Raw genomic sequence first — 26,761 nt, 5'->3', positions numbered from 1 at the left:
ACTGTGGGGTGCCCCTGGGGACACATTGGGGTCACTTTGTCCCACCTCTGGCACCCCTTTGGGGACACATTGGGGTCACTTTGTGCCATCCCTGGCACCCATTGGAGACACCCTGGGGTGTCCTTGGGGCTGGTTTGAGGTGTCCCTGGGGTATCCCTGGGGACACATTGGGGTCACTTTGTGCCACCCACGGCACCCCTTTGGATTCCCCCCAGGGTGCCTCGGGGGGACACATCGGGGTCACTTCTCGCTGTCCCCGGGCTCCATTTGGGATTTCCCCGGGGGTCTCTCGCGGGGGTCTCCCCTCGGGGTGCCCGGTGCCCCCCTGGCGGAGGGCGCGGGGAGGGACCGCTCCTCCCCGGAATGATGTCAGCCTGGCCGGCCGCGGCCCCCGCCTCCCCCGGCGGCTCCGGCCCTGCCTCCCCGGGGAGGCGGCGGCGGCGGCGGCGGTGCCGGGATGGCCCGGGCCGGTGGGGCGGCGGCGGCGGCGGCGGGGCGGCGGCAGCGAGCCGGGCTGCTGCTGCTCATGGTGCTGCTGCCCGAGCCGGGCGGCCGGGGCCGGGCCGGGGGGCGGCGGAGGCGGCGGGGAGAGGGCGGTGATGGCGTTGCGGGGACCCCCGGGCCGCCCCCCGGCCGCCCGCTGCTGCTGCTGCTGCCGCTGCTGCCGCCGCCGCTGCCTCCGCCCCCCCGCGCCGCCGCCGCCGCCCGCCCGGTAATAACGGAACCGAGCCCCCGCCCCCGGCCGGGCCCCCCCGGCCGCCTGCACTCCTCCCCTGCGCCTCGGCCCTGCCTCCCTGCGAGCCTCCATCCCTCCCTCCTTCCCTCCGGTGCCGCGCTCCATCCCTCCCTCCCCCGAGCCTCCATCCCTCCCTCCCTCCGCCGAACCTTCCTCTAGCCCTCCTCTCCCTCCTTCCTTCCATCCCTCCACTCCTCCTCCAGCCCTCCCTCTCTCCATCCTTCTACTCCTCCTCCGGGCCTCCCTCCATCCATCCCTCCACTCCTCCTCCGAGCCTTCCTCCCCATCCCTCCCTCCTTCCTCCCCATCCCTCCCTCCACTCCTCCCTCCCCATCCCTCCCTCTCCCCCCGCGCCTCCCCCCGCCCCTTCCCCTCCCCTCGCTTGGCTCCGGGGCTCCTCCAGCTCCAACTTCTCGGGCTCTGCCCCCTCCCGCCCCCTCCTCCCTCCTTCCCTCCCTCTCCCCTTCCATCCCTCCCTCCGCAGATGCCGCTTCCCCGGCGGCCGGGACGGCGGCCCCCGGCACCTGCCCGGTGCTGATCCCGGGGGTGTCCGGGGGTCCCCCTGAGCCCCCCGGTGATGTTCTCGGTGCAGGAGGCGCTGCCCCGCGGGGGGGTCCCCATGAAGGAGGAGCCGCTGAGCGCGGGGCTCCCCGCCGGCCGCTGGCTGCAGGGGGGCACCGGCATCCTGGACGCCAGCACGGCGGCGCAGAGGTAAGGGACAGCCCGGGGACAGCTCGGGGACAGCTTGGGGACAGTTTTGAGGCAGCCTGGGGACAGTTTTGGGGCAGCCCGGCGGCTCCGGGGGCTGCGGGATGGACGCAAGCCGAGCTCCGCGGGCATCCCGGGGTCCACGGGAATCGGGAATCCCGGGTTCCGCGGGAATTCCAAGGGCTGTGGGCATTCCAGGGGTACTCCAGGGGCAGTGGGCATCCCGGTTTTCATGGGCATCTCGGGGGTCTGAGCATTCCAGGGCTCTGGGCATCCTGAGCTCCTCGGGTTTCCCAGCTTCCATGGGCGTTCCAGGGGCTATGGGCATCCCGGTTTCCATGGGTATCCCGGTGTTTCTGGGCATTCCAGGGCTTTGGGCATCCTGAGCTCCTCGGGTTTCCCAGCTTCCGTGGGCGTTCCATGGGTGTGGGTATCCCAGGGCTGTGGATGTGCCAGGCTCTGTGGGCATCCCAAATTTCCACGGGCATCCCGGGCTCTGCTGGTATCCCAAATTCCAGGGCATCCTGGGCTCTGGGAGTGTCCTGGGATCCATGGGAATGGGAATTCCAGGTCCTGTGGGCATCCTGGGCATCAGCTGTGGGCATTCCAAGATATTCCAGGGGCTGTGAGAATCCTGGGCTTTGGGAGTGTCCTGGGATCCATGGGAATAGGAATTCCAGGTCCTGTGGGCATCCTGGGCATCTGCTGTGGGCATTTCAGGGTATTCCATGCCCCATGGGCCTCCTGGGCACCGTGGGCATGCCTGGTTCCATGGGCATTCCAGTGTCCTGGGTCTCACAGACATCCCAGGGTGTGCCCCCACATTTTTCCTGGCATTCCTTGGGCCTCTGCATCCCCAATCCCGGTGCCCTGGGCATCCTGGGTTTCAGGTGCCAGGGGTTTGTGCCAACGGGAATGGGGTCTGTGCCCATCTGTGCCTTTTCCTGGGAATTCGAATCCCATTCCCTGCCCTTTTGGGGCGCTCAGATCCCATTCCCTGCCTCTTCCGGGGGGTTCAATTCCCATTCCTGCCTTTTCCAGGGGGCTCAAATCCCATTCCTTCCCTTTTTGGGGACTCAAATCCCATTCCTTGCCCTCCTGGTGGATCAAATCCCATCCCTGCCCTTTTGAGGCTCAAATCCCATTCCTGCCTTTTCTAAGGGGCTCAAATTCCATTCCTGCCTTTCCAGGGAACTCAAATCCCATTCCTGCCTTTTCTGCGGGACTCAAATCCCATTCCTGCCTTTTCCAGGGGACTCAAATCTCAATCCCTGCCCTTCTGGGGGGCTGAAATCCCATTCCTGCCCTCCTGGAAACTCAAATCCCATTCCTGCCTTTTCTGAGGGACTCAGATCCCATTCTTCACCCTTTTGGAGAAGCTCAAATCCCATTCCTGCCTTTTCCAGGGGACAAATCCCATTCCCTGACCCTTTTGGGTGCTCAAATCCCATTCCTGTCCTCCTGGGAACTCAAATCCCATTCCTGCCCTCCTCAAATCCCATTCTTTCCCCTTTTTGGGGGTTCAAATCCCATTCCCTGCCCTCCCTCAGTATCCCCTCTCCCCTGTCCCTCTCTCCCTCAGTGCCACCCCTGTCCTGCTGTCCCCTCTGCCGGCTTTGGGGTGTCCATAAGGGGTCATGGTGGCTCCCCGGGGTCCCCCCAAAACTTTGGGATGCTGGAAAACCTCAGGGAATCCCCCAAACCCCAAAGGGACCCCAAAGCGCAGCCACCCCCGGGGGGTGACAATGTGATACAGCTGAGGGAGAGCAGTGCCAGGTCCTGTGTCCCCAAAACCTCCCTGGGACAGAGGGACACACCCGGGACTGGCAGTGGTGACAGGGACGTGTCACCGAGCGGGCAGTGCCACCCTGGTGGCAGCTGGGCGTGTGCCACCGTGCTGGCAGTGCCACGCGTGGGGACACTGTCTGAGGGGAGGTGTCACCCTCACCCCACAAACATCAGTGTCCCCATGGCCACCGCAGTGTCCCCAAGGGGGTGGCACCGAGTTCCTGCTCCGTGGGGTGGCACCGGGACCCTCTAAACCTTCTGTCCCTCAGTGTCCCCAAAGGTTTGGCACCGTGTCCGGGGTGTCCCCGCTGCGGGGTCCCCAGAGCCCCCCCGGAGCCACTTTGGGGCCGGCGCCGCTTTCCTGGAAGCGCCGGGGCCGCGGCTGCTTGGAAATGCTTGATTGCCTTTAATAATTAATTAACGCAGCGGGCGGGGCCGGCAGCGCGGGGAGGACACGGCGGGGGACAGCGGCGACAGCCAGAGCCACCCCCGCTGTCACCGCGGCCCTTTGGGGGAATCTGTGGGGTTGTGAGGAGCCGCTGTCCCGTTGTAGGGAGGGTACAGTGAGGGGATAGAGGTGTCCCCGAGGGGGTGGGACACCGAGGGCGAAGCCACCAGCGCGGGGAGAGGACAAGGGACACGCCGCGGTGTCCACGGCAGGTGTGGGGACATGATGTGACCCATTTGGGGTGGTCGTGCACAGGTATTGTCACCTTGCCAGGTGTGGCCCCGCGAGTGACCCTGGGGACACTTTGGGACCCCGTGGATGACCCTGGGGACACTTTGGGACCCTGCGAGTGACCCTGGGGACACTTTGGAAGAGCTGAAGGAGCTGTCCTCGGGAAATGTCCCCAGAGTGTCACCAAGGGGCTGGGTTGGTGCGTGGCTGTGGCAGGGGTGACGCTGGGGACCCTCTCTGCTGCCACCGGGGGGACACCGAGGGGACAGGGCCACCAGCGGGGTGGGGACACGGTGACAGTGACAGGGACTGTGCTGGAGCCATCGTCCCTGATATGGCTCTGCTGTCACCGTGCTGTCACCACGGGTGTCGGGGCAGGGACAGCAGCGGTGACAGCGGCGAGCCCAGAGGTGGCACTGAGGGGTGGCTTGGGCAGGGAGGGCTCAGGAATGTCCCCTCTGTCCCCTTCTGTCCCTCGTGTCCCCGATGCCAGGGGCAGGGTGTCCCCAAGTCTGTCCCCTGCCCTGGACAGGGAGGGGGTGCTGGGTGTCACCCTTGTGGGGTGCTGGGGACAGGCTGGTGGCCTTGTGGACAGACTGGTGGCCCTGGGGACGGGGTCCTGTTGGCCTTGGGGACAGGCTGGTGGCCTTGGGGACAGGGTCCTGGGGGTCTTGAGGAGAGGCTGGTCGACTTGAGGACAAGCTGGTGGCCTTGGGGATGGGGTCCTGGTGGCCTTGGGGACAAGCTGGTGGCCTTAGGGGCAGGGTTCTTGTAGCCTTGGGGACAGGCTGGTTGCCCTGGGGACAGACTGGTGGTCTTGGGGACAGGCTGGTGGCCCTGGGGATGGGATCCTGGTGGCCCTGGGGACAGAGTGCTGTAAGTTTTGGGGGGTCCCAGGCCAGGGTGCTGGGGGTCCCAAGGACTGGATTTTAGGGTTTTGGGATTTTGGAGATTTGGGATTCTGGGAAGGGGCGGTGGGAGTCCCATGGAGAAGGGTCTGGGGGTCTCGGTGCTGTTTTGGGGTGTCCCAATATTGAGGTGCTGGGGGTCCCCAGGATGGGGCGCTGGTGTCCCATGGAGGAGATTTTGGGGAGTCCCCAGGATGGGGTTTAGGGGGTCCCTAGGATGGGGTGTTGGGGTTCTGGTGTCCCATGGAGGGGTTTTGGGGGTCCCAGTGCTGAATTTCCGAGTGTCCTGGAAATGGGGCGCTGGGGGTGCTGGTGTCCCATGGAGGAGGTTTTGGGGTTCCTGGTAATGGGGTCCTTGGGGTCCCTGGTGCTGGGGTACCCCAGGATTTGGGTTCTTGGGGATGGGAATCCTGGTCATGGGGTTTTGGGGTTCCTGGTAATGGGGTGCTGGGGGTGTTGGTGTCCCATGGAGGAGGTTTTGGGGTTCCTGGTGCTGGGGGGCCCGGTAGTGGGGGTCCCCAGGATTTGGGTTATCAGGGATGGGGATCCCCAGGATGGGGTGCTGGGGGTGCTGGTGTCCCATGGAGGAGGTTTTGGGGTTCCTGGGAATGGCGTTTTGGGGGTCCCCCGGGATGGGGGACTGGCGATCCCAGTCCTGGTAATGGGATGCTGGGGGTCCCTGGGGCGGAGTTTCCAGGTGTCCTCATGTTGGGGTGCTGGGGGTCCCCAGGATTTGGGTTATCAGGGATGGGGATCCCCAGGATGGGGAGCTGGGGGTGCTGGTGTCCCATGGAGGAGGTTCTGGGGTTCCCGGTGCTGGGGGTCCCCAGAATTTGGGTTCTCGGGAATGGGGATCCTGGAGATGGAATCCTGGGGGTCCCCCAGATGGGGTTTTCGGGGTTCCCGATGCTGGGCATCCCCAGGATGGGGAGTTGGGGGTGTGGGTGTCCCTTGGAGGAGGTTTTGGGGGTTCCTGGTACTGGGGGTCCCCGGGATGGGGTGCTGGGGGTCCCGGTAGTGGAGGTCCCCAGAATTGGGGTTCTTGGGGATGGGAATCCTGGTAATGGGGTGCTGGGGGTGGTGGTGTCCCGTGGAGGAGGTTTTGGGGTTCCTGGTACTGGGGGTCCCCAGAATTTGGGTTCTCGGGAATGGGGATCCTGGAGATGGGGCACTGAGTGTCCCCTGGATGGGGTTTGGGGGTTCCCGGGATGGGGAGCTGGGGGTGCTGGTGTCCCTTGGAGGAGGTTTTGGGCTCCTGGGAATGGGGTGCTGGGAGCCCTCGGGATGGGGGACTGGGGATCCCAGTCCTGGTAATGGGGTGCTGGGGGTCCCCGTGTTGGGGGTTTCCAGGATTGGGGTTTTTAGGGATGGGGATCCCCAGGACGGGGAGCTGGGGGGTCCTTGGGGTGGGGTCCTGAGGGTCCCAGTGCTGGGGATCCCCAGGTCTGAGGTTCCTGGGAATGGGGTGCTGCAGGTCCCAGTCCTGAGGGTCCCCCAGACGGGGTTTTGGGGGTTCCCGGTGCTGGGGGATCCAGGACTGGGGTTCTTAAGGATGGGGATCCCGGGGATGGGGTGCTGGGGGCTCCCCGAGAGGGGGTCCTGGGGATTCCAGTCCTGGGGGACCCCCCGACGCGGTTTGGGGGTTTCTGGTGCCTGGGATCCCCAGAACTGGGGTTCATGGGGATGGGGATCCCCAGGACTGCGTTTTTGGAGTTTGGGGGTTCCCAGGACTGAGGTTCTCGGGGTTTGGAGGTTCTGGTGCTGGGGGTCCCCGGGATGAGGCACGGAGGGTCCCAGTCCTGGGGGATCCCCGGACGTGGTTTGGGGGTTCCGGTGCTGGGGATCACCAGGACTGGGGTTCATGGGGATGGGGATCCCCAGGACTGGGGTTGCCTATGCTGGGGATCCCCAGGACTGGGATTCCCAGGGTTTGGAGTTCCCGAAGTCTGGAGTTCTCGGGGTTTGGGGTTCCCAGTGTTGGGATTTTCGGGAGTTTGAGGTTTTCAGGGGTTTGAGGTTCTCAGGGTTTGGGGTTCCCGGGGTTTGGGATTCTCGGGGTTTAGGGTTCCTGGGATTTGGGGTTCTTGGGTTTTGGGGGTTCCCGGTGCTGCAGTTCTCGGGGTTTGGGGTTTTCTGGGGTTTGGGGTTCCTGCTGCAGAGAGGGTAACTGTGCTGCCGGGGCTGTGGCCGTGTCACTGTCGCGGCTGTCCCCACACCGTGTCGCCATCGCAGCGGGGTGTCGCTGGCCCGCGCTCACTTCGAGAAGCAGCCCCCGGCCAACCTGCGCAAGTCCAACTTCTTCCACTTCGTGCTGGCCATGTACGACCGCCAGGGCCAGCCCGTGGAGGTGGAGCGCACCTGCTTCATCGACTTCGTGGAGAAGGAGCGGGTGAGAAACCCCAAAAAACCCCAAAACTGCCCCAAAAACCCCCGTGGGGCCGCAGTCACGGTGAGGTCGGAGTGCTACCCCAAATTATGGCACGAGTGACCCCAGAACGGGGTGGGAGGGACATGGAGTGACCAGGAGGGGACATTGAGTGACCCTGGCTGTGAATTTTGTCCCCAAAACCCCTCAAGGAGCAGAACGGGGAGAAAACCAACAACGGGATCCACTACCGGCTGCAGCTGCTCTACAGCAACGGTGGGTGAGAGGGTTTGGGGGGATCTGGGTGGGATTTGGGGTGTCCCCAAGGGGAGGTGACAAGCGGGGTGACCCCTCTGGTGTCCCCACAGGGCTGCGGACTGAGCAGGATTTGTATGTCCGCCTCATTGACTCCATGTCCAAGCAGGTACCAAGACCCCATAAATCTCCCAAAAAATCCCCCCCACTAAAACTCCCCCCCCCCAATAAAAATCTCCCCCCAAAAAACATCCCCTCCAAAAAAATCCCCCCCCAGAACATCCCCCCCGAAAAGCCCCCCGAAAGTACCCCCCAAAAATCCCCCAAAAATCCCCCCAAAAATCCTCCCCAAAAATGCTCCCCAAAGTCCCCCCAAAAGTCCCCCCCAAAAATCCCTCCAAAATCCCCCCAAAATCCTCTCTAAATGTCCCCCCAAAAATCCTCCCCAAAAAATCCCCCAGAAATCCCCCAGAAATCCCCCCAAAATCTCCAAAAAGCCCCCTCAAAATCACCCCCAAAATCACCCCCAAAATGCCCCCAAAACTCCCCCCAAAAATCCTCCCCAAAAAATCCCCCCCCGCAAAAATCCCCCCAAGCCCCCCCAAAACTCCCCCAAAGTCCCTCGAAAATCCCCCAAAAGTCCCCCAAATAACCCCCCAAATCCCCCAAAAATCCCCCCGGCCCCACCCGCGGGTGACATCTGGATGTCCCCGCCGCCACATCTGGCCGGGGGCGGGGACCTCCACGGTGCCACCGCGGTGTCGCGGCTGTCCCCTCGGTGTCCCCTCCAGGCCATCATTTACGAGGGGCAGGACAAGAACCCCGAGATGTGCCGGGTGCTGCTGACGCACGAGATCATGTGCAGGTGACAGCCCGGGGGTGACAGGGGTGTCCCCAAGGTCCCTTCGGTGCCAGCTCGTGGTTACCGACCCCTCGTACTAATTAACGAGCCGAGGCAGCGCCGCTAATTAACCCTGCGACAGGGGACAGGCCACGTCCGGTGTCCCCTCGGGGCCGGGGACTGCGGGTGGCCCTGCTGTGTCACCTGGAGGTGACAGGGATGGGTCCCCAAGCCCTTCAGAGCCATTAAAGGGTGAGAGGAACGGGTCCCCAACCCCTTCAGAGCCACGCGGAGGTGACGTGGAGCCCCCTGAGGTGACAGGGATGCGTCCCCAACCCCTTCAGAGCCACCCAGGGTGACACAGATGGGTCCCCAAGCCCTCCAGGGCCATTAAAGGGTGACAGGGATGGGTCCCCAACCCCTTCAGAGCCACCCAAGCGTGACAGGGATGGGTCCCCAACACCTTCAGAGCCACCCAGAGGTGACACGGAGCCCCCGAGGGTGACAGGGATGGGTCCCCAAGGCCTTCAGAGCCACCCAGAGAGGACGCAGAGCCCCCAGGACCCCCAAATCTGTCCCCAACCCCATAAAGGGGTGGCAAAGTGCCACCCCTGAGTGTCCCCCCTGCTGTGTCCCCTCCCCACTGTCCCCTCTGTCCCCCACCCCTGAGTGACGGGGCGGCCCCAGGGTGGGACACGGGGACCTGGCGCGTCCCCCCCGGGGTTTGGGGGTCCCTCATTCCTCGCTGTCCCCTGATGTCGCCTGCTGTCCCCTGATGTCACCTGCTGTCCCCGTGTCCAGCCGCTGCTGTGACAAGAAGAGCTGCGGGAACCGCAACGAGACCCCCTCGGACCCCGTCATCATCGACAGGTGCTGGGGACATTGGGAGACATCTCGGGACACTGGGGACTCTGGGGACATTGGGGGACATTGGGGGACACTGGGGACATCGGGAGGCCTCATGGTGACCTGGAGGGGGTGGCAGCACCGGCGGTGTACCCAAGCTTGGGGACATGATGCTGATGAGCCAAGGGACAGCAGAGGGCACTCCGGGTGTCCCCAGGGGGTGACAGCGGTGACAGATGTCCCCAGCGGTCACATCAATAATGGAGGTGGCACTGGTGCATTGGGGACATCTCAGGGTGGCTGTGTCCCCGTCCCTGAGGTCCCTCTGTCCCTGTCCCCACCGGGGTCCTCCTGCCTGTCCCGGTGTCACCTCCCTGGTGCCACCAAGCCAAGCGCGGGGTTGTCACTTGTCCCCTTGTCACTGCCGTTGTCCCCGTGTCCCCTGTCCCGCAGGTGTCCTGGGGCTGTCCCCATCATGGCGCTTTTGGGGGTGGCGTCCCCTTGGGAGGTGACACCCCGATGGTTGGTGGCCATGTCCCAAATGTCCCAAATGTCCCCTCCTCAGCCGCAGGACTTTTGGGGGGTCCCCCAGTCTGCCCCCAAGGACTTTTGGGGTGTCCCCAACCCCCTGTCCCCATCCATGGGCCTTTTAGGGGGTCACCCAGTGCCAGGAGAGTCCCCAACCTGTCCCCCCGCCTCCCCAGCACTTTAGGGGTGTCCCCAAACCCACCCCAGGATGTTTGGGGTGTCCCTGGTCCCCCTTCACAGCATTTTGGGATGTCCCCAATCCCCTGTCCCCATCCCCAGCACTTTTGGGGGGTTACCCACTTCCAGGGGTGTCCCCAACTTGTCCCCAACCCGCCCCAGGACTTTTGGGGTGTCCCCAACTCCCTCTCTGCATCCCCAGCACTTTCATGTCAGGTGTGTCCCTCAACCTGTCCCCCTCATCCCCAGAACTTTTGGGGTGTCCCCAACCCGCCTCAGGACTTTTGGGGTGTCTCCATTCACAGCACTTTCAGGGTGCTCCCTGTCCCCATCTCCATCACTTTTGGGGGGTCACCCACTTGCAGGAGTGTCCCCAAACCACCCAGGACTTTAGGGAAGTCCTCTCTCCTCATCCTCATCACTTTTGGGGTGTCCCCAACCCACCCCTCGACTTTCGGGGTGTCCCCAACCCCTCTCCCCATCCCCATCCCTTTCGGGGGTCATGCAGTTCCAGGCGTGTCCCCAGCCTGTGCCCCCTGTCCCCGTCACTTTTGGGGTGTCCCCAGCCTGCTCCAGGACTTTCTGGATGTCCCCATTCCCATCACTTTTGGTGTGTCCTCTGTCCCCATCCCTGTCACTTTTGGGGTGTCCTCTCTGTCCACTCACATCACTTTTGGGGTGTCCCTGACTGCATCACTTTTGGGGTGTCCTCTGTCCCCATTCACAACACTTATGGGGTGTCCCCATCCCTTTCGGGGTGTCCCCATCCCTTTCAGGGTGTCCACTGTCCTCATCCCCATCACTTTTAGGGCGTCCCCAGTCCCCATCCCCGTCACTTTTGGGGTGTCCCCAACCCACCCCAGGACTTTTGAAGTGTCTCCATTCTGATCATTTTGTGGTGTCCCCCATCCCCTGTCCCCATCACTTTTAGGGTGTCCTCTGTCCCCACCCTCATCACTTTCAGGGTGTCCCCAACCCACCTCAGGAATTTTGGGGTGTCCCCATCCCCATCACTTTGGGGTCTCCCTTCTCCCCATTCCCATGACTTTTGGGGTGTCCCAATCCCCATCAGTTTTAGGGTGTCCCCAGTCCCCTGTCCCCATCTCTGTCACTTTTGGGGTGTTGCCAACCCCCAATCCCCATTCCCATCACTTTTGGGGTGTCCCCTGTCCTCATTCCTGTCACTTTTGGGGCGTCCCCTCTCCCCATTCATAACACTTTTGGGGTGCCCCCATTCCCAGTACTTCTGGGTGTCCCAATCTTCCCCAGGACTTTTGGGGTGTTCCCTGTCCCCAATCACAAGACTTTTGAGGTGTCTCCATCTCCATCACTTTCGGGGTCTCTCCTGTCCCCATCCCTGTCACTTTTGGGGTGTGCCTTCTCCCCATTCCCATCCCTTCTGGGGGGTCATGCAGTTCCAGGCTTGTCCCCAACCTGTCCCCCCCATCACTATCAGGGTGTTCCCTGTCCCCATCCCCATCACTTTTGGGGTGTCCCCAACCCACCCCAGGAATTTTGGGGTGTCCCCATTCCCATCCCTTTTGAGGTGTCCCCAACCCGCCCCAGGACTTTTGGAGTGTCTCCATTCACAGCACTTTCAGGGTGTCCCCTGTCCCCATCTCCATCACTTTTGGGGGGTCACCCACTTGCAGGAGTGTCCCCAACCCACCCCAGGATTTATAGAGTGTCCCTTGTCCCCATCCCTGTCACTTTTGGGGTGTGGCCAACCCCCTGTCCCCATCCCCATCACTTTCGGGATGTCCCCTCTCCCCATCCCTATTACTTTTGGGGTGTCCCCAATTCCCTGTCCCTATCTCTGTCACTTTTGAGGTGTCCTCAATCCTCTGTCCCAATCCCCATCACTTTTGGGGTGTCCCTTGTCCCCATACCCATCACTTTCGAGGCGTCCCCATGTCCCCATCCCCATCACCTTTGGGATGTCCCCTCTCCCCATCCCCATCACTTTCGGGGTGTCCCCATCCCCATCAGTTTCGAGGTGTCCCCTGTCCCTATCCCCATCACTTCTGGGGTGTCCCCCATCCTCTGTTCCTGTTCCTGTAATATTTGGGGTGTCCCCATTCCCATCACTTTGGGGTGTCCCCTCTCCCCATTCCCGTCACTTTTGGGGCGTCCCCATCCCCGTCCCTTCCGGAGGGTCACGCAGGGCCAGCCGTGTCCCCATCCCTGTCGCGAACCCCCCCTGTCCCCCGTGTCCCCGTGTCCCCCCCCGGGCCAGCCCCGCTGGTTTGAGAGCGCGCTAAGTGCCCCTCTCGCGGCGTTAATCAAATTACCCGGCTGCGAAAATTGACGCTTCTCATTAATTAGCCACGATTATGCTAATTGCGCATTCAAATTTATGCGCCGCGAGCACAAGGTGCTCGGCAGCGGCGCCGGGCATTTGCATATTCAATGGTAATTAGCGATGCTAATTAATGCGCCGGCCCCGTATTTTTAACTCGCGGGGGTTCAGCCCCAGCCCCCCTACCTGGGGCCGGGATTTGGGGGGTTTAGGGGGGATTTTGTGGGGTTTTTTTGGGGGTTTGGGGTTCCCCCGCGGCTGCGCTGTGCCGGGGGTGGCGGGACCGTTTTTGGGGTGTTTTTGGGGCGTTTTTGGGGTGTTTCCCGGCGTTTTCCAGCTTCTTCCTTGCCCTGATTACCACCCGCAGGGCGGGAATGGGATTATGGGAATGGGGGGAGCCCCCCTTTTCCTGTGGTGTTCCATAAGGTGGAACCCCCTTTCTGTGGGGTCGGGACCTCCTCAGTGTGAGATCCCTTTTTATGGGGTCTCCCCTTTTCCATGGGGTCCTAAAAATGAGACCCCTTTTTGTGGGATCCTCTTTTTATGGGATCTCCCTTTTTGTGGGACCCCTCTTTTTTTGGGACTCCCTTTTTATGGGATCCCCCTTTCCATGGGGAGCCCCTCGCTGTGGGGTCCCCCTTTTCCATTGGTCCTCTAAATGAGACCCCTTTTTGTGGGGTTCCTCTTTTTGTGGGATCCCCCTTTCCATGGGGAGCCCCTCGCTGTGGGATCCGCCTTTTCCATGGGATCCTCTAAATGAGACCCCTTTTTTGTGGGATCTCCCTTTTTTGTGGGATCTCCCTTTTTGTGGGATCCCCCTTTTCCATGGGATCCTCTCTCCCTATGATCCTTCCCTCCATGGGATTCTCTAAATGAGACCCCTTTTTTTTGGGATTCCCCCTTTTTCGGGGTCCCCCTTTTTGCAGGATCCCCCTTTTTTGGGATCCCTCTTTTCCATGGGGATCACCATTTCATGGGATCTGCTTTTTGTGGGATCCCCCTTTCCATGGGAAACCCTTTTTTGTGGGATCCCCATTCCCTGGGACCCCTTTTCCATGGGATCCTCCCCTCCCTGGTAGTTCCTTTTTATGGGATGCCCTCTCCATGAGATCCCTTTTTGTGGGATCCCCTCACCCATGGGATCTCCTGATTTGTGGGATCCCTTTTCCCTGAGATCCCCTCAACCATGAGACCCCTTTATTGTGGGATCTCTTTCCCTGGGACCCCCTCTCTGTAGGATTAACTTTCCCTGGAAACCCCTTTCTGTGGGACCACTTTTCTATGGGATCCCCATTCCCTGGGATCCCCCTTTCCATGTAACCCGTTTTTTTGTGGGATCCTTTTCCCTCATGACCCCTTTTTTGTGGGATCCCCTTTTTTCAGGATCCTCTTTTTATGGGATCCCTGGGATCCCCTTTTGCCCTTGGAACCCTTCTTTCCTGGGATCCCCTCTTCCTGAGACCCCTTTTCCATGGGATCCTCTTTTTTTGGGACCTGCTTTTTGTGAGATCCCCATTTTCTGGGACCCCTTTTTGCGAGATCCCTTTTTTTTGTGGGATCCCCTTTTTTTGTGGGATCCCCTTTTTATGGGATCCCATTTCCATGGAACTCTTTTTTTGTGGGATCCCCATTCCCTGGGACCCCCTTTTTTATGGGATCCCCTTTCCATGTAACGCCTTTTTGTGGAATCCCCCTTTTTGTGGGATCCCCGTTCCCTGGGATCCCCCTCCTTGTCCCCCAGCCTGACCTGGGGCTGACCCCACTTGGGGTCCCCCAGATGTCCCCAAACCCCGTGTGACCCCAGGGACGGGCCCGGGGGTCCCCAATGTTTCCAGGGATCCCGGTGTCACCCCCAGTGGGATGGGGACACTGGGATGGGGACAATAATGGGGTGGTGACAAGAAAGGACAGCAGAACGGGGACAGAATGAGACATTGGGATGGGGACACCAGGATTTGGGACAGTATGGAGACAGAATGGGGACAGCAAGATGTGGATGGGGATGGGAACACTGGGATGGGGACACTGGGATGGCAATGGGGACACCAGGATGGGGACACTGGGATGGGGACCATGATGAGGTGGTGAAAAGAAGGGACAGCAGAATGAGGACAGAACGGGACATTGGGATGGGGACAGAATGGGAGCACCAAGATGTGGATGGGGACACTGGGATGGGGACAGGATGGGACCAGGATGGTGGTGGGGACACTGGGATGGCAATGGGGACACCAGGATGGGGATGGGGACAATAATGGCGTGGTGACAAGAAGGGACAGCAAAACGGGCACAATGGGACACTGGGATGGGGGCAGGATGGGGACACTGGGATGGGGATGGGAACACTGGGATCATAATGGGGACACCAAGAATTGGATGGGGACAGTAATGGAGTGGTGACAAGAAGGGACAGCAGAACGAGGACAGAATGGAACATTGGGATGGGGACACCAGGACTGGGGACACCATGGGGACAGGATGGGGACAGAATGGGGACACTAGGATGGAGACAATAATGGGGTGGTGACAAGAAGGGACATTGGGATGGGGACAACAGACAGGAACATTGGGATTGGAGACACCATGGGGACACTGGGATGGGGACACTGAGATTTGGGGACACCATGGGGACACATTTGTCCCCTCTTTTTTTTTCACCCCCATTCCAGGTTTTTCCTCAAGTTTTTCCTCAAGTGCAACCAGAACTGCCTGAAAAATGCTGGGAACCCGCGGGACATGCGGCGCTTCCAGGTGACACTTGGGGACATCACCAAGAGGGTGGAGGGGACACTAAAAAGGGGTGTAGGAGACCACAAAAGGATTTCCCAAAAGGGTCAAGGGGAATCTTTTTGTGGTCGCCTGCACCTCAACCCCCTTTTAGGGATTGAAATTTGGGGTTTTTTATAGGGTGGCGGTAGATTTTTGAGGGTGGTGGGAAATTTGGGATTTTCAAAGGGGTCAAGGTAAACTGGGGACTCAATTCCACTCAACCCCTTATGGAAATCCTTCTTGGGGTCACCTACACCCCTTTTTGCGGTCAAAATTTGGGGTGTTTTATAGGGTGGTGGTAAATTTGGGATTTTTAAATGGATCAAGAGGAATTGAGTCCCCAAACTCCCTCGACCCTTTGGGGAATCCTTTTGGAGTTGCCTGAATCCCTTTTTGGGATCTCCTCCTTGATGCCCCCAAGTGTCACCTGGAAGTGTCACCTGTTATAGATTGGTGGTGGATTTGGGATTTCCTAAAGGGGTCAAGGCAAACTGGGGACTCAATTCCCCTCAACCCCTTTAGGAAATCTTTTTGGGTTCACCTGAACCCCTTTTTGGGGTGTCCTCCATCCTATTTGTGATGTCCCCAAGTGTCACCTCCAAGTGTCACCCATTATAGGGTGGCAGTGGATTTTTTAGGGTGGTGGCGGTTTTTTTAGGGGTTCGAGGGGAATTGGAGACTTGATTCCCCAAATTTCTTGAAGTTGAGACTTGAAATCCCAAATTTTCCGCTACCCTAAATATCCCACTGCTGTTCTATAAAAAAACCCCAAATCCGGCCTGAAAACCCCCAAAATCTCCAAAATTTTGACCCCAAAAAGGGGTACAAGTGACCCCAAAAAGAATCCCCAAAAGAGTTGAGGGGAATTGAGCCCCCAATTCCCCTTGACCCCTTTGAAAATCCCAAATCTGCCACCACCCTAAAAATTCCATTGCCGCCCTATAAAACCCCCAAATTTTGACCCCAAAAAGGGGTGCAGGTGACCCCGAAAAGAATCCCCAAAGGGGTCGAGAGGAATTCCCCGTTCGGGGGGAGTCGAGCCCCCAATTCCCCTCGACCCCTTTGAAAATCCCAAATCCGCCGCTACCCTAAAAATCCCACCGCCTCCCTATAAAAAACCCCAAATCCGGCCTGAAAACCCCAAAATTCTCCGCTCCCCCCACAACCCCCCCCCCCCGGTCGCAGCTGGGTCCTGGCCCCCCCCCGAGGTTCATCAGGGCTCGCTAACGAGATGTTAATTATGACATTTCGGTGATTAACGACCCCATTTGCATCGCGGCATCGGCGGCGGGAGAGCGGCGGGAAAAGGGAAAAGGGGGGGGAGGATTTGTGGGGTTTGTGGGCTTAGGGGGGGACGGGAATGGGGGGGGGGTCCCTTTTAGGGGATGGGGGATTGGGGGTGGTCCTAAAAGGGGTTTAGGGTGTGCTGGAGGGGTCCTGAGGGGGGGGTTCTAAGGGGGTTTGGGGGATTAGGGGGTGTGGGGGTGGCCCTAAAAAGGGGGTTTGGGGTCCTCTGGGGGGAATTAGTAGGAGTGGGGGTGGTCCTAAAAGGGGTTTGGGGTCTCCTGAGGGGGCTTTAAGGGGGTTTGGGGTCACTTGGAGGGATGTGGGGGGCTGGAGGTGGCCCTAAAAGGGATTTGGGGTCCTCTGGGGGGAATTTGGAAGAATTGGGGTTACCCTAAAAGGGGTTTGGGTTCCCTTGGGGGGGATTTAGGGTCTCCTGGAGGGGCTGGGGGCAGGGAAGACTGGGGAGAATTTGAGGAGTTGGGGGTGACCCTAAAAGGGGTTTGGGGTCCCTTAGGGGGGAATTTGGGGTGGTCCCAAGGGGGTTTGGGGTCCCCTTGGGGGAACTTGGGGCACTGGGGGTGACCCTAAAAGGGGTTTGGGGTCCCCTGGCTGTCCCCTGGGGGAAGGAGCTCGGCAGTCTGGGGGTCCCCAGGAGGGGCTGGTGACCCCAGGCTGTGCGGGCCACCCTCGAGCCACCGCTGTGACACCATGGGGACACCACAGCGGGCCCCCACTGTGGTGTGACAGGACTGTGACAGAGATGGGGTCATCATGGGGACAGCACAGGGACACCACACACAGCATCCCTGTGATGTGACAGGGATGGGGACACCATGGGAACATTGTGGGGACACCACATACAGCGTCCCTGTGGTGTGACAAGGCCATGTCAGGGGAGGGGACATCATGGGGACACTACACACAGCATCTCTGAGGTGTGACAGGGCTGTGACAGGGATAGGGACACCATGGGGACAACACAGGGACACCACACACAGCATCCCTGCAGTGTGACAGGGCCATGTCAGGGGAGGGGACATTGTGGGGACACCACACACAGTGTGCCTGCGGTGTGACAGGGCTGTGACTGAGATGGGGACATCACAGGGACACCACACACAGTGTCCCTGTGGTATGACAGAGATGGGGACACTGTGGGACATCGTGGGGACACCACAGACAGCGTCCCGCTCTGTGACAGGGGAGGGGACGCCCCTGGGACACTACAGGGACACCACACGCAGTGCCCCTGCGGTGTCCCCAGCCAGGCCACCACGGGGTGAGCGTGTCCTTTGTCCCCGCAGGTGGTGGTGTCCACCACGGTGCATGTGGACGGCCACGTCCTGGCCGTGTCCGACAACATGTTTGTGCACAACAACTCCAAGCACGGCCGGCGCGCCCGGCGCCTCGACCCCTCCGAAGGTCAGGGGACACCTGAGGACATCTTGGGGACATGTGTTGGGACCCTGCCAGCATGGCCTGGCACCCCCCTGGGTGATCCCTGCTGTCCCCACCGTGCTGTCCCCACCGTGCTGTCCCCAATGTTTGTGCCCATCCATGGTTGGGTGTCCATGGGTTCCTCCCCATCGGTGTTACCATGGCCACCTTGGGGACATCTTGAGGATATCTTGGGGACATGTTTTGGGACCCTGCCAATGTGGCTGGCATCCCCAGGGTGATCCCTTTGTCCCCACCTGCTGTGCCCACCTGCTGTCCCCAAATGTCTGGTGGGCCCATCCATGGGTGTCCGTCCCCATCCATGTCACTGTGGCCACCTTGGGGACATCTTGGGGGCAAGTTTTGGGACTCTGCCAGCGTGACCTGGCACCCCTGGGACGATATCTGTGTCCCCACCCTGCTGTCCCCAGTGTCTTTGCCTGTCCATGGTTCGGTGTCCATGGGGTGCCTCCCCACCTGTGTCACCATGGCCATCTTGGGGACATCCTGGGGACATGCCATGGGACCCTGCCAGTGTGGCCTGGCATCCCCCAGGTGATCCATTTGTCCCCACCCTGCTGTCCCCAATATCTGGTGGACCTATCCATGGGTGTCCCCATGGATAGGTCCACCAGACCTGTGTCACCATGGCCACCTTGGGGACATCTTGGGGACAAGTTTTGGGAGCCCCCAGCCTGACCTGGCATCCCCAGGTGATCCCTGTGTCCCCACCCTGCTGTCCCCAAGTGTCCGTGTCCATCCATGCTGGGTGTCCATGGGTGCCTCTGTCCTCACTTGTGTCACCATGATCACACATGCGTGTCCCCAGCCATGTCCATGTGGCCACCTGTGATTGTCCCCATCTGTGTCCATATGTCTGTCCCTGGTCACGTCCCTGTGGCCACTTGTGTGTCCCCAGCTATGCCCATGTCCCTGTGTCCCCATATCTGTCCCAATCCATATCCCCATGCCCCCATGGCCTCCTGTGTCTGTCCCAGTCCATGCCCTCATGTCCCCATCCATGTCCATGTCCCCATGTCTGTCCTCGTCCATGTCCATGTCCCCATACCTGTCCCTGTGTCCCCATGCCTGTCCCCACATCTGTCACGATCCACGCGCATGTCCCCATCTATATCTGTGTGCCCATTCTGGTCCCCATGTCCCCACATCTGTCCCACTCCATGTCCCCATACCTGTCCTTGTGTCCTCATGTCTGTCCCACTCCATGTCCATGTCCCCATTCCTGTCCCCTCTTCCCTGTCCCCCTCCACTCCTCTGTCCCCACAATCTCTGTCCTTGTCGCCTCTACCCCATTGCTGTCCCTGTCCCTCCCCACCCCTCTGTCCCCACCATCGCTGTCCTTGTTCTGCCACCCCTCTGTCCCCACCTTCTCTGTCCCTGTCCCCTCCACCCCATCTCTGTCCTTGTCCCCTCTGTCCCTGTCCCCATGCCTGTCCCCATGTCTGTCCCACTCCATGTCCATGTCCCCGTGCCTGTCCCCTCCACCCCTCTGTCCCTGCCATCGCTGTCCCTGTCTTGCCACTCCTCTCTCCCTGTCTCACCCCTCCCTCCCTGCCATAGCTGTCCCTGCCATCGCTGTCCCTGTCCCCCTCACCCCTCTGTCCCCACCATCCCTGTCCCCTTCACCCCCCTGTCCTTGTCCCCTCCACCCCATCACTGTCCCTGTGCCCCCCACCCCTCTCTCTGTCCCTGCCATCTCTGTCCCTGTCCCCTCCACCCTTACTCTGTCCCTGTGCCCCCCACCCCTCTGTCCCCACCACTGCTTCCCCTCCTCTCTGTCCCTGTCCCCCCCCACGGCTGTCGCTGTCCCCTCCAGCAGCCACCCCCTGCATCAAGGCCATCAGCCCCAGCGAGGGCTGGACCACGGGCGGTGCCACCGTCATCGTCATCGGGGACAACTTCTTCGATGGCCTCCAGGTGCTCTTTGGCACCGTGCTGGTGTGGAGCGAGGTATGGCCGGGGTGGCGCGGGGACACCTGGGGACACGCTGAGGACACCGCTGAGGCCATGTCCCCCCCGCAGCTCATCACCCCCCACGCCATCCGCGTGCAGACGCCCCCCCGGCACATCCCGGGGGTCGTGGAGGTGACATTGTCCTACAAGGCCAAGCACTTCTGCAAGGGCGCCCCGGGACGCTTCGTGTACACCGGTGAGGGGCAATGGGGAGGGGACATTGGGATGGGGACATTGGGACTGTGGTGGGGACATCAGGACTGGACTGGGGACAGTGGAACTGGGGACATCGGGATTGGGACTGGGACATCAGGACTGGGGTGGGGACATTGGGACTGGGGTGGAGCCATTGGGACTGAGGGCATTGGGGCTGGGGTGGGGATATAGGGCTTGGGAAGGGGACATTAGGACTGGGGACATTGGGATTGGGGACATCAGGATTGGGATGGGGACACCTGGGATTGAGCTAGGGACGCCCAGGAATGGGATAGAGACCCAATCCTAGGAGGCCAACTGGGATTGGGATAGAGACCACTGGGAATGGGATGGATTCACCTGGGACTGGGATGGGGACATTGGGATTGGTGTGGGGACATCTGGGAATGGGGTAGAGACTGCTGGGATTGGGATGGGGACACCTGGGAATGGGATGGAGAGCACTGGGATTGGGATGGCAACACTTGGGATTGAGATGGGGACATCAGGACTGGGATGGGGACATTGGGATTGGGATGGGGATGCCTGGGAATGGGATGAGGACACCTGAGATTTAGATGGGGACGCCTGGAAAAGGGATGGTGACATCAGGATTGGAATGGGGACACCCGGGAATGGGATAGAGACTGCTGGGGTTGGGATGGGGACACCTGGGTTGGGAATTGGGACACCTGGGAATGGGATGGGGACACCTGGGAATGGGATAGAGTCTTGGGATTGAGACCTGGGAAGGGGACACATAACCCCAAAAAGGGGTGGAGAACCCTGGGACTGGGATTGGGATGGAAAGTCCTGGGTTGGTGACACCTGGAATTGGGATGGGGACACCTGGGACTGTCACGCACTTGTGGGATGGGGACACAAACCCCAGGAAAGGAACACAGACCCCAGTAAGGGGACGGAGCCCTTGTGACAGTGACACAGACAGCCAGGACAATGCCCTGGACCTTGGGACAATGTCCCAGCCCATGGGACACTGTGACAGTGACGGCAGTGTCCCCTGTCCCCAGCCCTGAACGAGCCCACCATCGATTATGGGTTCCAGCGGCTGCAGAAGGTGATCCCGCGGCACCCCGGGGACCCCGAGCGCCTGCCCAAGGTAGGGGACAGTGACACCCCGGGAGGACAGGAGGGACACGCCGGGGACACAGGGACTCCCTGGCAGTGCCCCAGGGCAAAGGACAGGGAGGGGGTGACAGTTGTTTTGTCCCCTGGGTATGGCAGGGGTCGGGGACTTGGGGGGGTCATTGGGGACACAAAATGGGGACATGGGGGAGTCACTGGGGACACAGAATTGGGGTGTCAGGGGTGGTGACTGGGGGGACATGGTAGGGACACGGGGGGACCATGGGAGGGCCAAGGGAGTGGTCACTGGAGGCACAGAGTGGAGACACAGGAGGGGTCATTGGGGACACAGAATGGGGACATGAGGGGGGTCACTGGGGACACAGAATTGGGGGGTCAGGGGTGGTGACCGGGGGACAGAGGATAGTCTTTGGGGACACAGAATGAGGGGGGCTAGGGGGTCATTGTGGGCACAGAATGGGGTCATGGAGGGGCTCATTGGGGACACAGAATGGGGGCATCAGGGGTGGTGACCAGGGGGACACAGTGGAGTCATTGGGGACACAGAATGGGGACACGGGGTGACCATGGAGGGGACAAGGGGGTGGTCATTGGGGACATAGAATGAGGGGGGCAGGAGGGACACAGGGGGGTCTTTGAGGACACAGAATAAGGACATGGGGGGACCATGAGGGGACACAGGGGCATCATTGGGGACACAGGGGGACCATAGGGGATGGGCTGGGGGTGTAGCACTTCTGCTGTCCCCAGGAGGTGCTGCTGAAGCGTGCGGCCGACCTGGTGGAGGCGCTCTATGGGGTCCCCCACAGCAATCAGGTGTGTGGGGACACCTCTGGGACCCCTCTGGGACCCCTTTGGGACACCCCTAGGACCCCCCACCCTGGGACCCCCCTTGAGTACCCCCCTGGCACACCTGGAAGGTCCCAGTCCCCTCCCCAGCCCTGGGAGGTGACACCAGCTGGGACAGTCCCAGACACCCCTGGCCCATCCCAGGGTCACCCCAGGCTCTGTGGGTGGTGGGGTGACACCGAGGGGTGGCACTGTAGGGTGACAGCAAGGGGTGACACTATGCTGGAGGGTGGCTCTGCAGGGAGACATCAAGGGGTGGCACTGTGGGGTGACACCAAGAGGTGACACTGCGGTGCACCATCGGGGGGTGACAATGAGAGGTGACACTTGAGGGTGACGCTGTGCTGGAGGGTGACACTGTGGGGTGGCACAGAGAGGTGGCACTGATGGGTGACACCAAGGGCTTACTCTGTGGGATGACACTGAGGGGTGACACCAAGGAGTTACTCTGTGGGGTGGCACCATGCTGGAGGGTGACACTGTAGGGTGACACTGTGAGGTGACACTGCAAAGTGGCACTGTAGGGTGCCACCCAGAGGTGTCACCAAGCAGTGCCACCCTCCCTGGGTGGTGACAGTGCTGTCGTGTCCCCAGGACGTGCTGCTGAAGCGGGCGGCCGACGTGGCCGAGGCGCTCTACAGTGTCCCCAGGGCCCCCGCGCACGTCACTGTCCCCTCCTTCGGCGGGGGACAGCTCGGCCTCGCCATGGGCGACTCCCCACAGGGCTCCGAACAAGGTGCGCGGTGGCCTCGGGGTGGCGGGAGGGCTTTTGTCACCTCCCCGGGTGGTGGCACCTGTCTCTGTCCCCTCTGAGCTCTGTCCAAGGTGCGCGGTGACCTCGGGGTGGGGAGGGCGGTCCGGAGAGTCTCTGTCTCCTCTCCAGGAGGTGCCACCGTGTCGTTGTCCCCTCAGGGCTCCCCATAAGGTGCACGATGGCCTCGGGGGTTGTGTCCCCTGTGCAGGCGGTGGCACTGTGTCCCTGTCCCCTCAGGTCTCCGCATAAAGTGTGGGATGGCCTTGAGGTGACCTCGGGGTGGTGGGAAGGTTTTTGTCCCCTCCCCATCGGATGCCACCCGTCCGTGTCCCTTCAGGGTTCCCCATAACGTGTGTGGTGGCCTCGGGGTGTTGTGTCCCCTGTGCAAGCAGTGCCACTGTGTCGCTGTCCCCTCAGGGCTGTGACCAAGGTGCAAGGTGGCCTCGGGATCACCTCGGGGTGGCAGGAGGGTTTTTGTCCCCTCCCCGGGTGTGCCACCCATTGCTGTCTCCTCTGGGCTCTGAGCAAGGTGCACCATGGCCTCGGAGGTGTTGTGTCCCCTCCCCAGCAGGTGTCACCTGTGGCTCTCCCCTCAGTGCTCCCTATAAAGTGTGCGATGGCCTTGAGGTGGCCTTGAGGTGGTGGGAGGGCTTCTGTCCCCTCCCCGGATGGTGCCACCTGTCGCTGTCCCCTCAGTGCTCCCCATGAAGTGTGCAATGGTCTCGAGGTCACCTCAGGGTGGCGGGAAGGTTTTTGTCCCCTCCCCGGGTGGTGCCACCAGTCCCTGTCCCCTCAGAGCTCCCTATAAGGTGTGCACTGGCCTCGGGGCATTGTGTCCCCTGTGCAGGCGGTGCCACCGTGTGGCTTTTCCTCAGGGCTCTGACCAAGATGCGCGATGGCCTCGAGGTGGCCTCGGGGTGGCGGGAAGGTTTTTGCCCCCTCCCTGGCGGGTGCCACCCGTCCCTGTCCCCTCTGAGCTCTGTCCAAGGTGCGCGGTGGCCTCGGGGGGTTGTGTCCCCTGTGCAAGCAGTGCCACCGTGTCCCTGTCCCCTCAGGGCTGTGACCAAGGTGTGAGGCGGCCTCGGGGTCGCCTCGGGGTGGCGGGAAGGCTTTTGTCACCTCCCTGGGTGATGCCACCTGTTGGTCCCCTCAGTGCTCCCATAAGGTGTGTGATGGCCTCGGGGTGGCAGGAGGGCTTTTGTCCTCTCCCTGGCAGGTGCCATCCGTCCCTGTCCCCTCAGAGCTCTGTCCAAGGTGCAAGGTGGCCTCGCGGGGTTGTGTCCCCTGTGCAGGCGGTGGCACCGTGTCGCGGTGTCCCCGGGGCGGGGTGGGGGTGGTCCGGAGAGCCCTTGTCCCCTCTCCAGGAGGTGCCACCGTGTCGCTGTCCCCGCAGGGCTGTGACCAAACCCCGGGGCGGGATGGGGGCAATCTGGAGAGTCTCTGTCCCCTCTCCGGGAGGTGCCACCGTGTCGCTGTCCCTGCAGTGTTAGGGTTCCCCATTACGTGCGCGGTGGCCTCGGGGCGTTGTGTCCCCTCTCCAGGCGTGCCACCGTGTCGCTGTCCCCGCAGGGTTCTCGCGCAGCCCCGGGACGCCCCCGGCGCGGGGGTTCGGCCCCCCGGGCTCGGCCCCCCAGCCCGGCTTTGCCGGGGCCACCGGCGGCTTCGGCGGGGCCACCATGGCCGGCCTGGGCGTGCCCGGGTCCCCCCCGAGCTTCCTGAACGGCTCCACTGCCACCTCGCCCTACGCCAGTGAGTGACATACCTGGGGACACCCATGGGGGTGGGGGACACGGGTTCAGGGGGCTCCCCAAAGCCGTGTGACAGCCCTGGGGGAGTCCTGAAGGGGGGTTCATGGCCCCAAAGTCACTGTGGGGTCCCTGGGGGTCCCCGGAGTCATGGGCCAGCCCTATGGGGTCCCCAAAGCCGTGTGACAACCCTGGAGTGTCCCCAAAGCCATCACTGAGGGTGGGAGAGGGAGTGGGGACATGGTCAGGTGAGGTGGGACAGCTCTGTCCTTGTCCCTGTCCCCATCCTGGCCCATCGTTGTCATTGTCCCTGTCCCTGCCTCTCTCCCTGTTCCTGTTCCCATCCCTGTGCCTGCCCCTGTCCCCTTCCCTGTTCTGTCCCCATCTCTGGCCCCATCCTGGCCCTGTCCTTGTCCCTGTCTCTGCTTCTCTCCCTGTCCCCATCTCTGTCCCTGTCCCCATCCCTGTCCCTGTCCCCATCCCTGTCCCTGTCCCCATCCCTGTCCTTGTCCCCTTCCCTATCCTGTCCCTGTATCCATCCCTGTCCTCATCCCTGGCCCTATCCTGTCCCTGTCCCTGCCTCTCTCCCTGTCCCCATCCCTGTCCCCGTCCCATCCCCTCCTATCCCCTCATGGTGTCCCCTGTCCCCATCCAAGCCGTGTGTGTGGCTGTCCCCTCAGTCCTGCCCGCCAGTCCCCCGCTGGGCTCCTCATCCGTCGCTGTCACCTCGGGCGGGGGCACTGCCACCTCTCCCGGTGGCTTCTCCTTCTCCCCGGTGACGATGATCTCGGCCGTGAAGCAGAAGAGCGCCTTCGCCCCCGTGCTGCGCCCGCCGGGGTCCCCCCCGCCCGCCTGCGCCAGCGCCCTACAAGGTCAGCCTGTCCCCAGGGCCACCAAGGCCACCGCGGTCCCTGACACACAGCTCCGGGTGGCTCCTGCCGCATGGAGGGTCCCCGGTATCACCACGCTGCTGATGTCCTGTCCCTGGGCATGGCTGGAGCTGCCCTGAGCCACCCGTGTCCCTCTCTGTCCCCAGTGTCCCCACTATCCCAAAGGTCCATGACATCAGTCTCAGGTGGCCCCAGCCCCATGGAGGGTCCCCGACGTCACCACACTCCAGATGTCCTGTATCTGGGCATAGTTGGGGCTGCCCTGTGCCACCTGTGTCCCCAGGGTCCCTGACATCTGTCCCCAGCCCCATGGAGGGTCCCCAATATCACCACACTGCTGATGTCCTATGCCTGGGTATGGCTGGGACTGCCTTGTGCCACCCTTGTCCCTCTCTGTCCCCAAGGTCCCTGACATCTGCCCCTGGGTGGCCCTGTCCCACAGAGTGACCTTGGTGTCACTGTAATCCTTGGACCTGCTCAATGTCCCGCCCATGAGCGTGGCTGGAGCTGCCCTGTTCCACCCTGGGGCCTGTCCCCCCGTGTCCCCAGTGTCCCCAAGGTCCCCCGTGTCCCCAACACCCACCCCAAGTCCCCCTGCTCAATGGAGGGTCCTTGATGTCCCTGCCCATGTGATGCCCACACCTAGGATTGTCCCATGCCACCTGCATCTCTGTCCTGCTGTGTCCCCAGTGTCCCCACTGTCCTCAGTACCCACCTTGAGCCCCCCTGCCCCACAGAGAGTCCCCAGTGTCACCGCACTTCCTTCCTGATGTCCCTGCCCATGTGACACCCATACCAGGGGCTATTCCATGCCACCCGCATCCCTGTCCCCAAGGTCCCCAGTGTCCCCAACACCCACCCTGAGTCCCCCAACCCACAGAGAGTCCCCAGTGTCACCGCACTTCCTTCCTGATGTCCCTGTCCATGTGACACCCATACCTGGGGTTGTCCAATGCCACCCGTGTCCCTGTCCCCCTGTGTCCCCAAGGTCCCCAGTGTCCTCAACACCCACCCTGAGTCCCCCTGCCACACAGAGGGTCCCCGATGTCACTGCACTCCCTTCCTGATGTCCCTGCCCTGTGCCACCCGCATCCCTGTCCCGCTCTGTCTCCAGTGTCCCCAATGTCCCCCGGCTGACGCTGTCCCCACCCTGCCCAGACCCAGCTTTCGAGGACTCGGACAAATTCCATGCTCCGGCACGGCCGCTCCAGGGATTGGCCTATTCCTAAGGACGGCGTCTCCGGAGGGGCTCCGGATCCCCCATCCCGCCGGGACAAGGACTGGGGACATCCCTGTCCCCTCCCCTCGGAGCTGGGTGGAGCCGCCAGGCCCAGCGGGATGAGGGGACCCAGCCCCCCGATGTCCCCACCCTGGGTGGCCCCGGCCTGGCCCAGCTGAGGGGGGACTCGGGGAAATCCTGGAATGAGCCAAAATTCCTGGGTTTGGCCTCGGGAAGAGGTGGAGAGAGCCGGGAATGGGGCGGAGGAGGGAGAGGGGTGGAGGCGCTGGGATGGGCGGGAGGGGTGGTCCAGAATGGGAGGGATGATCCTGAAAAGGATGGATGATCCAAAGTGGGATGGATGATCCAAGGTGGGATGGAAGCTCTGGAAAAGGATGGATGATA

The 26,761-nt window shown here is 61.8% G+C and overlaps 1 protein-coding gene across 2 annotated transcripts; it reads left to right on the top strand.

Annotated features, from left to right (window-relative positions):
- The first annotated feature begins 457 nt into the window (after positions 1 to 457).
- LOC131557316 (transcription factor COE4-like) lies at positions 458 to 26,523 on the top strand. Of its 2 annotated transcripts, XM_058804405.1 has the most exons (17): positions 458 to 712; positions 1,329 to 1,447; positions 7,052 to 7,208; positions 7,397 to 7,460; positions 7,553 to 7,608; positions 8,231 to 8,304; positions 9,082 to 9,150; positions 14,800 to 14,881; positions 17,491 to 17,608; positions 19,461 to 19,594; positions 19,667 to 19,793; positions 20,824 to 20,912; positions 21,650 to 21,715; positions 22,343 to 22,484; positions 24,072 to 24,251; positions 24,928 to 25,119; positions 26,296 to 26,523. In XM_058804405.1, the coding sequence occupies exons 1-17, from the start codon at positions 458 to 460 to the stop codon at positions 26,364 to 26,366; spliced, it is 1,995 nt and encodes a 664-aa protein (XP_058660388.1). In that variant the 3' UTR covers positions 26,367 to 26,523. The 2 variants fall into 2 exon arrangements, with proteins under 2 accessions (XP_058660388.1, XP_058660389.1); XM_058804406.1 differs by lacking the exon at positions 458 to 712 and having other exon boundaries at positions 1,314 to 1,447; positions 19,464 to 19,594.
- Positions 26,524 to 26,761: the final 238 nt, after the last annotated feature.

Source organism: Ammospiza caudacuta, chromosome 4 (assembly GCF_027887145.1).
Source record: "Ammospiza caudacuta isolate bAmmCau1 chromosome 4, bAmmCau1.pri, whole genome shotgun sequence".
Lineage (NCBI taxonomy): Eukaryota > Metazoa > Chordata > Aves > Passeriformes > Passerellidae > Ammospiza > Ammospiza caudacuta.
Note: the sequence above shows the minus strand (reverse complement) of the source record. Positions and strands in the feature narration are given on the sequence as shown.

Bases quoted from the DNA above. Each gene is read 5' to 3' on its own strand.
- LOC131557316 (XM_058804405.1), top strand. From the start codon at position 458: ATGGCCCGGGCCGGTGGGGCGGCGGCGGCGGCGGCGGGGCGGCGGCAG. The intron at 7,461-7,552 runs GTGGGTGAGAGG...GTGTCCCCACAG, and splicing joins GCAGCTGCTCTACAGCAACG to GGCTGCGGACTGAGCAGGAT. The intron at 20,913-21,649 runs GTAGGGGACAGT...TGCTGTCCCCAG, and splicing joins ACCCCGAGCGCCTGCCCAAG to GAGGTGCTGCTGAAGCGTGC.